Below are 13170 nucleotides of genomic sequence, written 5' to 3'. Positions count from 1 at the left end.
AAAAAAAAAAAAAAAAGAAACTGGCTTAATGTTTTATGAACTTGATGGTTCACAACAAGGCCAAGCCTGAGGGAAAAAATAAAATTCTTAAATCAATTTCACTCCATATTTTAAATTTCTTATACCCTTAAGTATGATTTTTTTCCCAGCCTCAGAAGGACACAAACTCAAGCCAACTAACAAACAAAATGAAACTATTTTTACACGTGGTCCACTACCCACCAGGTTTATACTAAGTTGAAATCAATAGCAAAGTCTGGCAGAGTCCATCCGAGGAGCCCTACTTTAACGCCTTGTATAAGCAAACTTAAAATAGTTGACAGAGCACACACCCTCAGCTACTACTGCACAGCTTGAAAACCCCCCCTGGAGATCAGATCTGACACAGTCCCCATCAGCGCCAGCTGAATGCCCTGAAAGGCTGTGGGCAAAGTCAAAAGTGCCTAACCCACTTTAAGCTGCGCTCTGAACCTCGCCGGCACAGAACTGGATAAAAGACAGTAAGAATAGCATGAAAAGCGAGTCAAGATTCACGGAGAGAGAAACGAGATGTCAAAACCGTTATGTATCACTTCAAGTTACCAACTGATTTTAGTTTGGCAAAGCATAAGCCTGGCGTGTTTTATTCAAATATTGTTGTAGCCCTAGGGCCTAAGTATGAAATATCTAGTTCAGTCGGTAGTGTTATATTATACAGCCATGAATTTCCCTTGAGCATAAACTTTAGGAGGGCAACGAACAGAGGGGAAGCGGTTTATTATGGAGTCATCACCTTGAGGTTTTTGGTTTCTTCGGGAAATATCGTTGCTCATTGTCATCTTCTCCCCTTTGATGCCGGATGCATCAGGAATGTACACTCAGAGCGGACATTCATTTAGAAATGAATTAGCTACTGTAATGCCCAAGGAATTGTGGGTCATACCTGAGAAATGAGTGCGCCATGGAGAAACCAAGTAAGGCGCACACACTGCTCATCGATGCCAGGGAAGCTGAGCAGCACACAGACGAGGACCACACAGTCTCTGGCCATCCATCTGAGGGGTCACGTGACTTCTGATCACACAGTCTCTGGCCATCCATCTGAGGGGTCACGTGACTTCTGACCACAGAGTCTCTGGCCTTCCATCTGAGGGGTCACGTGACTTTTGACCACACAGTCTCTGGCCATCCATCTGAGGGGTCACATGACTTCTGACCACACAGTCTCTGGCCGTCCATCTGAGGGGTCACATGACTTCTGACCACGAGACAGTGTGTAAGCAACCAGGGGAAAGTTTACTATTTATGAGCGAACAACTTAACATTAGAACAGAGATGGCTTTTTGACTATGGCAATTAGCTTCTTCATGTTCCAAACACCAAGTAACATTTTCCCATTAATTTTTAAACCAATGTGGCTTTAACTTAAAATAAACTGTACATCAAAAGAATGGAAAATAAACAGCCAGGAACACAATTTGACGAATTGGATTTATTTAGTTTATTTATCTAAACAGGGACCATTGGATCTCTTTAATAGGCTGACAGTTGCACTGGGCTGGTTAATAAAACATTCAACACAGTGTCTTCAGCCAATATAGAAATGCAAATCCCATCAGAAATATTTTATTCATGAGGCAGTAATTTCTGTTACTACCGTAGTTGCTTCCTTCCTTCCTTTTCTTTCTTTCTTTTCTTTTTTCTTTTTTTTTTAAATGGCACTCTGCAAACAAACAGCGCCATCTAGTGACCAACGGAAAAGTCAAGTTTGTCTGTCACAGGCTTATAGTTAATCTGGCAAATTTTTACCCATTTTTCTTATTTTCAAGTAAGAGCACAAATACAAGTAAACAGAAAAGTTGAAAGTAGCTGGCCATTAGAAAGGATTATAACAGAGAAAATTTCTGAAACCAGTAAACAACACACACACACACACACATACACGAACACATACACATGAACACACACACACACACACAGGAACACACATAAGCATGCCCTCATACATACACACAAACACCAATTTACCATTCTATCTAGAAAACACATACCTCAACTACATAGACAAATCAAAATGTTATAAAGCCTAAGTAAAAAAAAAATGGCTCATTAATCATAAAGTGGCACCATAATTTTAATTTTTTAAAAAGCACTGTCACATAAGGAAATTTTTTAATTGAACAACAAAAGCCATCTGAGACCGATAGATAAGTCGACACAGGATGCATATGTGGGTGCACACATATCTGTACCAGGACATACATGGCCTGGCCGCCATGGCTTCGGTGAATATGGAAGCTGTTTTCACAGGTCACCAAAGTCTACGGGACCTAAGGTCAATAGTCTCAAGTCTGAGGTGGTCATCATAAAATTACTCACATTGGGAAAAATGTCAGAGCTTTATAGATCAAGGAAATCTATTATGGCCCACCTCGAAAGTTAGCATTAAGTCCCAACAATACAATTCGTAGAGTGCCAAGATCATAGTACTATTTCACTCAAGCACACATGACAGGGGAAGGGCCAAGGGCATGACCCTGTGATACTTCCTACATGGGGAGGCCAGAGAAGTGCCCTGCACACTTGCTTCCCAGGACAGAAGGCAGGGTTACAGCCGAAAACCGTCTTTGGCGTCTTCCTACCCACCATGCCGCTCCACCTGTGCCCATCTATGTAGAGCTACCGAGGCTAAGAGCCTAAAATAAGAATCTTACTAGCAAAGATGGCTGCTTGCATAATAGCTTTCTAACTCCCTGCCCTGGTGGGACCTGACAAAGCCTATTCTGCAGGAGGAGCATGTGTGCACATGCAGACGCTTTCTAAACAGACCACTGCCTTTCCCCTGAAAGGTCACAGGCTTGTGCAAATGCCTAAGAGAAACAGTCAGTGAGTTACAGAGTTCAGCCAGCTTGGAGAACCACATATGTCTGCCAGCCTTGTCAACACTGGGAATCTTCCTAGCGGGAGTACTTTAGAAAAAGAATCCCAGCTGCGTTCCACCCTGGAGTCTGTGCAAGCCCCACAGTCACAGAGACTTTCTCCTACAATGGTTTGAGACTTGAGTAAGCAACACCCAGAAGGTGCTCTGCTCTGGTCCACCTTCAGTTGTTATTTCTTGGTATCCTCTAACGTGGAGGAGAAGCAGAGACGGAGCAGAAATGACCTACAAGAGAAGCCTAAGGAGCAGAGTCCAGAACAAGCTGCCAAGTAGGGAACTGCAAAACTGAAAACTCTTTATTAATCTGTCTTCTTACGAATGATCCAGATTATAAATCTTACTGGGATACGTTCACTGCAGCACAGTAAGGTGTGAAAGAAATAAATAGAAATATACAGGTGTTCAACAAGAGTTAACGTCACCGAGAAGACAACATGCTCCCATTAAAATGATCTAGAGTTTATAGAAATTTAAAATGGAAGCATTAAGAACATATATTTTTAAAATATGGATGTGTGACATCATTATTATGGAAGGCTATTTACGGGAAAGGAGAGATTAGAAAACAGCCATCCAAAATGTAAAACATGATTTTCCTGGAGCAATAAGGCTAAGTTGATCTTGTTTATTTAAAATCTTTTGGGATGTTCTGACATTTTATATAGAATGAAGGACTATAGTTGTTATAAACGGCAGCCATGTTCATGGAGAATGAAGGAGTATAACTGTTATAAACGGCAGACATGTTCATGGAGAATGAAGGAGCACAGTTGTTATAAACGGCAGACATGTTCATGGAGAAGGGACGTTTCTTTGCTCAGATGGTTCTATCCAGTGCTACAGGTCTGGGGTTGCTAAGAGATTTATCATGACCGTAAATAAATCTTAATAAGGAGAGGCTTTTTATTTTATATACTGGTATACGATGTGGGATCAGGACTGTACTTGAGATCCCCCAACCATATCAAGCTAAGGCTTATTAAAAAAAAAAACACTACAAAGATTACATGTATTTGTCTACATGTAGGGTCTAACATTAACATATATGCCATGTAGTTGGCCTAGTTATCTTTTTGACTAGATGATGCAAGTTTGATAACAAAAGCAAAAATATAAGTTATTCTTCTGACCTAGTCTTGCTAGAACAGCGAGTCTTACAAGGCCCGTCAATTTGAGAACAGCCTTCGGTGTCCACGGAAAGGGAAGCAGCTGCCAGGGCGCAGCTAAGGGAAGCTGGGGGCTACTCGTGAGAGGCAGTTCTTGCCTTCTTCTGGTCTCTCAAACGTAGTGAGCCTACACTTTAAATGCAGCGTTAACCAAACCAGCTCCTGTATTTGTTAGAATGCATGCGTGTTCCTGAAGAAGGTTCAGGTATGCGATATGTGCTACACATAACAGCTGAGACCACCCACACCTGAGCATGCTGCAGCCGTTTCCTACGTTTCCCACAAGATCACAAGTCTGCCATCTCAGGATGTCACAGGGACAAGGAAGACAGCATGTAAGCAAAAGCACTTAGCTCCTGACCTTTTGACAAAAAAAAAAAAAAAGTCAAATTTAAATTCCTCCTCCTCGCCCACACTTTAGTCTCAGAAGGAAAAATAGGGAGTGTGCACAGACTGTGCTCAAGCCGACTGGGCCGGCACCTGCGGAGACGGTGCAGGTAGGAGCAGTACCAGCTTCACGATGCTCCACAGCACCCTTTGAACCCTGACCTAAGGCACTGACCCAGCAGTCTGCAGGCAGCTGGATGTCTAGGCGCATTCACTCGGCCTCACTGCTGAGACTGTCCATACAAGTGCCATTCTCTGATGTCCACAGCTCTGTGCTGGGAGCCGGCTTAACAACCATATCACATAGCCTTTCCAGACAGGGACAGACAGCTTTCTGGCACCTGTGACCTGGGAGACGAGTGAACTTAGACTGGGGCTGGAGTGCTGCTTCCAACTCCCCTCACAGTCTAGCTACGCTGTGTGCTGTCTTAAAGCAAGCCCAGCTGGCAAGAAATAAGTGCAATGACAGAAATCAACCACAAGATGGTGCTAGCACCACGATGCAACCCCAGAGACGCTGAGCACTTAACAGGCCTTAGGAGTCTCATCCTGGTTCACCACACACTATTCCATTCTTTTCTATTTACTTAGACTTAGCCTAACAGCTTATACATCTTTGTAGCTTCAAAAACAACAACAGCAACTTCAAAGGTGTTTATTTATTTATGTTTTGTTAAGATACAATCTTAAATTTGTGGGGGGAAAAAAAAACCAACAACCCTCGGCTTAGTATTTTTGGCCTTTCGCTGGTTCACTTTCTTTGACTCTTCTGACATCATGGTCTTTGTAGACTAACTCCATGTTCATCTCTCTTCCAGGGACTGAGCTGCTATCACTTGCTAGCCTGAACCAACTACTTCACACATGTGTTTGTTTTTTAAAGCCCTCAGGAAGCTCGTGCCAATACTAAAAACATAAATTAGAGGAGCAAGAGAAGAATACATGTGTATTCTCAGCTTCTCTGGAGTCCCCCTCCAAGTTCCATATTAGAGTTCCAATGGCACAAGGGTACTAACATGATGATGATGATTCCAATTCCAGCTGTATTTGGGAACTAAGGACAGGGTTTACCACACAGTAGGACTACAGAAGACTTGTTGAAGAAACTCTGTAGTCCACCTGAGCCTCCTTGGCTCTATGGTACTGTATGTTGAACCCCATAGTCCACACCCACGAAATGAAACAACATAAGCTAGAGAAGTGTACAAACTGCCAATCATAGAAGCTAGCAGTGGTAGAGGAGCAGAAAGACAAAACAGAGCATGTTCTCACTCGCTACAGAAACAGATGCCAGCCCACAGAAACACCAGCAGACCAGTGATCACCAGAGAAGGGAAGGGAACTGGAGAGGGGATATTTATGGACAAGAAGAGTGTTGCAGGGGAGGAGGAGTCAGGGACAGAGAATAGATGGACTTGACCTATGCAGAGAGCATGTGCACATATGGAAACGCCACGGTGAATCCTATTAATACGTGAAATTCATAGGCATTAATTAGAAAATATTTTAATCTTAAAAAGCAAAAAGGACTGATTAGGAGTTCAGTGGTGAAGAGCACTGGCTGCTCTTCCAGAGGATCCAGGTTCCCAGAACCTTCATGGCAGCTAGCTCAGTTACATGTCTGTGACTCCAGTTCTAGGGCATCCCATGTCCTCTTCTTCCTCTGCTGGCCCCTGACATGGATGTGGTACACAGACATAAATGAAGACAAAATACTCTGCACATTATTTAGAAATGTTTTAATGCCAAGCATGGTAGAGCTCACCTGTAATCCTAGCATTGGGAGGCAGAGGCAGGGGTATATCTGTTCACTCAAGGATAGCCTGGTCTACACAGTGAGTTCCAGATGAGCTAGAGGTGCATAGCAAGACCAACCCATTCCTCTGTGTGTGTGTGTGTGTGTGTGTGTGTGTGTGTGTGTGTGTGTGGCAACTAAATAAATCAATAAAAAGCAAAAAAGCCCTGGGAAAAGATGTCCTCAAACACCATAGAAGAAGCTGCAGCATGAGACATAAACGTGAACATGACAATTTAGCCACAGCCTAGGAAATAAAGGTTAAGTTCACAGTTCCTGATTCCATTTTTTCACTGTAGCAGAAAATATAATTGAAAAAGGAATACTCATCCAAAAATATAATTTCTAGATAGCTAAAGTAAAGGAAACAGAGATTAGGCATTGGGTTAAGTGATATAGTAAAAATATAATTTCTAGATTGCTAAAGTAAAGGAGACAGAGATTAGGCATTGGGTTAAGTGATATAGTAAAAATATAATTTCTAGATAGCTAAAGTAAAGGAAACAGAGATTAGGCATTGGGTTAAGTGATATAGTAAGCTATGGAAGCGACGTAACTTAGCATCTAAAGACTAACAGCAAAGATCGAAATGAATGAACCTTGGTGGTCTGGGTTGAGCTCTATCTCCTCGGGTTTCCATGCTGAAGCCCCAGTTCCCACAACAGTGCTTGGCTGTATTGTCCAATAGGTCTGCTAAGAAGTGATTAGGTCCCAAGGTGGCCACTAGTGTGTACAGGAGACTCTGCAGGGACAGGAAGCAGCCAGCCCCAGACAAGAGAGAAGTCTTACAACAAACGCAGTGACCTTGCCATATAGTTTATGGCCTCCAGATTGTGGCGCTCTGTTAAGGCAGCTGGCTCTCCTAAATGCTACATTTGTTGCTGGGTTTAGGGGTAGTTTCTTTGGGCTAGGTACTCAAAAGAAAAGGTGTCTTCAAAGGTATTTCATAAAAATGAGACATGTGAGTTCAGAGCTCTCCTTACCGGTGTTCGGCTGCCACCCTCACTTGTCACTGAACAGCAGGATTTATGAGGATGACTCAAGTTGACAAGTTAAGTCCTGCTTTTCAATCCTACCATACAGGATGCAAATTATTAAACCAGTGCAATTGTCTTGCAGCCTCACATTTCTTCTATGAGAGAACTCCCCCTGTAGTAGAGCAGTGAAGGTTTGATCTCGTGGAGCACAGCGGCATTTACATCAGTGACTTACGGTTTAAGACTTAAATGTCCCTCCCAGAGCCCACCAGTCCAGTCCACCACAAGAGCCCTGCTTTGCTTTGGCACTGCTCCACATCCACATGTCCAGCCTTCCCACCAGCCCAGAAACAAGAGCCATCCATGGAGACCTCTGAAACTCTGGGCTGCATCAGCCTGTCCTCCTTACATGCCAGCTCTTTCAGCATCCTGTCATGATGCCTGACTAACACAGCGACTAACGAGTAATCTCACTTCTCACTAAGATGTAAAACCCGGATGCTTCTGAGCCGCAGCATCTCCCGTCATCACACCTTCACTGGTAGAAAGGCACAGTGCACTCTGCAAGGTGTACTTTCAAATAAACATCTAAGGGAGAGCCAGGCACAGAGGATCCTTGTAAATGCTTGACTTGCCCTATAAAGGTGTGGATCCCAGAGTCACAGACACAGCAGGTTCACGTGACAAAACGTCACTGTGTCAATCACATGTAAGAACCATTTTTCTACCTGCACACTCTTTCATTTTAAATGTGAAGAGTATGAAATTGAATCTACTGAAACCCTAGTTAGCTATGTCCATCTCCAGGACACCTGCTACCACTGCATTACCTCCTCCACCTCTTTATCATTTACAGTGTTTCATCAGTGTCCGTACCTGAATCCTACAACTGTGGTGAAACCCAAATCATACAAGCTTTACCACTTTAGGCCTTTTACGTGCTAGCTGACTGGTGTCAGGTCAGTCCACAGTGCAGAGCTGCAGAACTCAGCCTCTTGAAGAATTCCACTCCACAATATCAACAGCTGTCTCTTCTCCCTACCCCTCCCCATTAAGTCCATTTTACTTTTTGGTTTTGGGTCTGACCACTCTAGAAACCTCACACAAGTGAACACACCTCACCTGCCTTTTGGGACTGATTTCCTTTGCCTAATGTCCTCAAGGTTCCACTGTGTCCTGTCCTATGCAGATGTCAGTGGGTCTATCCACCCAGCAGCAGGTGTGTTAGCTGCTGCTGTGCAACGCTATGAAACTGAACCACTTCGAGACTCTGAGTCCATCTTATATATGATAACCAGAAGGACTTTTTCCCTTTGGTTTGGGTTTTGGCATGTTCAGCATTTTTTGTTTTGGTTTTGATTTTGATTTTGGTTTTCAAGACCAAGTTTCTCTGTGTAGCCATGGCAGAACTCACTCTATAGACCAGGCTGGCCTGGAACTCAGAGATCCACCTGTCTTGCCTTTCCTAGTGCTGGGATTAAATGTGTGCTCTACCACCACCTGGCCCAGAAGTAGGATTTGCTCAACTGTCTTTTCCAATGTCATTATTAATCATTCTAACATAATGCTTTTATAGTTCTTTTAGTAAATTTTCTGTAAAGTGGATAGCGTCTCTCACTGAACCTGCTATTCACCATTGGCTAGGATGGCTAGCCAGCTCTAAGGATCTCCCTCTCTCCATTCCCTGATACCCCTCCACTCACACACACACACAGATTTCCAGGATTAGAGACATACACAACCTTGCCCAGTTGTTTGCATGACTGTGGGGATTCCAAAGTCCGGTCTTCATGCTTGTATGGCAGATGACCCACTGAGACATCCTCTCAGGCCCAGGAACTATAAAGGACTGGAAAACTAGGTTTTGAAATTCTAACCAATGCTAAGTTCTAGCAAGTTCCATGTAGACAAAGGACTGAGTGACTTGGTTCTAGCAAGAGCCATGTCCCCCCAAACCCCATTATTGCTATCTCCAACTGCTGAGACCTCCAAGTCCTACAAAGATCTGCTGCTCATCTTCTGCAGGAGCCCAAGACTGCTCATTTAATGCTGACCAAGGCATGGGGAGGAAACAGCAAAGAAATGAAGCAAAAGCACGCTAAACACTCTAGGGATGACAGAGGGCAGAACTGAACTCACAAAATCCGTTTCCAGTTTCCCCATTTCTTGCTTGTAGCTTCTCATTCTGTTGCTATACATTCCTCGACTTTGGGGTGGAATTTCTCGAACTTCCAAATCCATCTGTTCAAGCTAAAGTGGAAAGAGAAAAATGTGAACCCCATTAGCATTCTTTATTTGCCCAAATGTATAGCTAAAAGGACTGGATTCTAACTCCTCAGTGCACAGCTGAGGAAGCAGAGCCACAGTGCCAGCTGCTCCCTACCAGTGACATTGGGACTGCTTTAATGCTCGCTTCCTGGCTGGCTTGGGAAGCAGTGAGAGAACAACAGGGCTGCCAAGCTGTGTGCTTCAGCAACAGTTTGTTTTGGAAAACATGTGCATTATTCAAACCCCTTCATTCATTTGTTCTCAGTATCCTGGAAGTAACCCAGTGTTCAGTCCAACCTGATCCAGTTTTCTGACCATGAGTCCAGAATGACAGGAAACTGTTTCCTGTGACTTGGACATGTGAGGAAATCTCTTTGAGAAATTTCCTAGTTAGGAAAATCACACACAAACAACATGTGACCAGCCTAACCCTTACACACTAAAACCACACTCACTGATGAGGAGTTAAATGGATACAGCAACATGTTAGCTACACCCTGCTCACTGAAATCAGGACAGGGCATGCTTTAGCCATCTGTCATCCTGTAACACTTTGGAGATAGCACATGAGCGTTTAAGATGCCAGCAGAGACATGCAATGAAGATTCAGAGCCCAGGCTCTGTGGGGAGTCTCTGTTCACATTGTAGGCACCACAACTCACCAGCCATGGGGCTTGAACAGAGGTCTTAATGATATTCTGCCTTATTTTTCTCACCTCTAAGAATAAACTGTTTCAACCATGAAAATGACCTGAGTGATCCCTAATGTACTTAGAACATGCATTCCTAGCTTAACAGTAACTCAGGGTTACAACGAAATAGAGCAAGCTCTCTAGGAGGCAGTAGAGAGCTAATCTGTTTCTTTTTTTTTTTTTTTTAAGATTTATTTATATTATGGATATGACTGCTCTATCTGCATGTACACCTGCATGCCAGAAGAGGGAAGGCATCAGACTTCATTATAGATGGTTGTGAGCCACTATGTGGTTGCTAGGAATTGAACTCAGGACCTCTGGAAAAGCAGCCAATGCTCTTAACCCCTGAGCCATCTCTCCAGCATGAGAGCTAATCTATACATAAAAGAAGGAAAGCCAGGAACAAGAACAAATTGGCCCAGACTAACTATGTCATTAACTTCCAAGGAAAAACACAGCAATGCATTTGCTTCTGAGAGCATTCCAACATATTAGTTCATGACCAATACAAGCTTATCATGAGACTGAATAACTACAGTAGAATACAGATGGTCAAAAAAAAAAAAAACAGTTGTAGTTAAGATATGTACTCATGAGAAAATAAGATACTTTTAATTAGTCCCTTTCAAAGAGTGATCATGTAACTGATGCAGCTCATCACAAATGAGAAGTGCCAGTCCACTAAATCACTTGCCCAGCCTGTAAAAGCACTTCTCTGCAGTCAGCACTGTCTCCTGCTTCTGTGTTTCCGTTCTTAAGTGAGCATACAAACAGGGTTGTAATGTGGCACGCTCGTGCACACTTTGTTCTTACCTGTCCGAGCCCTGTCTCCCTCCTGCTGGCCGACTCCCCCATTACTCTGTCTCCTCTCATGTCCCGTGTGCTCAATTACCCCTCTTTCTTTCCCATGCCCTTAGGAACACAACACTGTTCATAGCCACCTCCCTCGTCTGTTGCATCCCCCTCTCCCCACACACCTTTTCTCTCAAATCTAGGAGCTACGAGGAAAAGAAACCAAGAAATCTTTGTGTTTCTGGGTCTGGCCTATTTCCACTTAGCATAACGGTTTCCAGTTCCATCCACTTCCCTGCAAACGTCATGATTCCGTCTTTCTATCCATCTGTAAGTGGGTAGGCATTCGGCTGCTTCCATGGCTTAGCGACTGTGCACAGTGCAGCAGTAAACACGGATGCGTAAGTATAACTGTGGCAGCACATAAGTCCGTGGGGCCTATGCAGCGGTGGCATCTCTGCGCCATCCGGCATGTCTACCTGTGGTGGTTTAAGAACCCTCCACAGTGACTCCCACGTGCCTCTGCAAGTTTCTGTCCATGACAGCAGAGACAGGTTCTTTCTCCTTAGAACCTTGACAGTATTGGTTACCTTTTTGAGTTTGGGGGATTTGTTGTTGTTACTGTTTTATTTCTTATATTGTTTCCAGACTGGACTTGAACTTACTGTGTACCTGAGGAGAGGATGGCGTTTGAATCTTCGCTCCTCCTGACCCTTCATGAGATTGCATCGTTTGCCACTGCCCTGCCCTGCTGTCCTCTGACGTCAGCCACACTGACCAGGTGAAATGGAGCCCGCAGTTGTTTCGGTTTGCATTTCCCTGATGGGTAAGGATCTGGAGCGCTTCTTACTAGCCTGTCTTTTGACTAGATTTATTTTTCTTGTGTCCAATTTTTGCAGTGTTTTGTATTTCCTACATAGTAGCCTCTCCCAACCCATCTGAAGTACAGCTCAAAGATTTTCTCCCATCCCGTCAGTGGTCTCGTCACTCTAGGACTTATTTCTTTGCCATGTGACTAACTTCATGTAATCTTCTCTGTCAGTCTTTGGAGTTATATTCTCTGGTTAGAGTCCTTTTAGGAAAGGTCTTGCTCTGCCTGTATCTTAAAGTGTCTTTCGGGGGTGGAGAGACAACTCAGGGGTGGAGAGACAACTCAGGGGTGGAAATACTTGCTGCCTTGCAGAGGACCTGGGTCTGATTGCTAGAATCTCGGTCAGGTGACTCGAAGCCTCCCGTAAGTCCAGCTTCAGGAGATCTGACACCATCTTTTGATCTCTGTGAGATCCACAAACATGCACAAGCACACACACACAAATAAATGTTTTTTTAAAAAAAAAAAGAAATTCAAATGCTTGCCCTAGCAGTTTCATTCTTTTTGTAGAGGTCTGTGGTTTATTTTCAATGGATAAAAGCTGCCTTTTTTCAAACTGTTTTTGATACCTTGTAAAAATAAAAAGGTAGCTATAGCTATGTGAGTTTATTTCTGAGTTCTCTATTCTACATTGCTACAAGGATGGTTTTGTGCCAGAACCCATACGACTTTAGTTACTACAGCTCTGTGGTATAAGTTGAAATTGGGCATCACTGTTGTTTCTGCTTAGGATTACTTTACATGGGGTTCTTTGTGCATCCATATGAATTCTGGATTGTACTTTCCAGCTTTGTGAAGAATGACACTGGGGTTTTGATGGAAAGTACATTGACTATGTAGACAATTTGCAACAATATAGCCATTTTCATAATATTAATTTTGTCAATGCATAAGCACGAAGAGCTTGTCATCTTCCAGGTCTCTTTTCAACATCTTCAATGTCATAAAGTTTATATACAGAGGTCGCTCAGCTCCTTCACAAGTTTATTCCTATTTCATTTCTTTTCTTTTAAGAATTGTGAATGGGAAATTTTTCCTGATCTCTTCCTTGATAATTTCCTTCATTAATTACTGACTTCAGCATAGTGACTTTAGATCCGACTGCCTGACTGATGGTTTGTCTGTCTGTAAGTGCACAGCAGATCTAAATGGAGTCTTTAGAACAGGGCTGTCATCTTGAAAGGATGACAGTTTGGCCTCTTCCTTCCCCAGTTGTACTATTTTCATTTTGTTCTCATCAGATCGTCCTAGCTAGGACCCCAGCACTGCGCTGACTGGACTACAGACCGGGTGTCTAGCTAA

The 13170-nt window shown here is 43.4% G+C and overlaps 1 protein-coding gene across 8 annotated transcripts in view; it reads right to left on the bottom strand.

The window, feature by feature from the left end:
• Vti1a (vesicle transport through interaction with t-SNAREs 1A) overlaps window positions 1-13170 on the bottom strand; it is a 308059-nt gene that overhangs the window by 286345 nt on the left and 8544 nt on the right. For all 8 annotated transcript variants that reach the window (XM_021152364.2, XM_021152368.2, XM_029472448.1 and 5 more), the window contains exon 3: window positions 9382-9492. In XM_021152364.2, the coding sequence (XP_021008023.1) occupies window positions 9382-9492 (111 nt within the window). The remainder of the gene's footprint in view (window positions 1-9381; window positions 9493-13170) is intronic.

This window comes from Mus caroli, chromosome 19 (genome assembly GCF_900094665.2).
Source record: "Mus caroli chromosome 19, CAROLI_EIJ_v1.1, whole genome shotgun sequence".
NCBI lineage: Eukaryota > Metazoa > Chordata > Mammalia > Rodentia > Muridae > Mus > Mus caroli.
The sequence above is the reverse complement of the archived record's forward strand: the minus strand, read 5'-3'. Positions and strand labels throughout refer to the sequence as shown.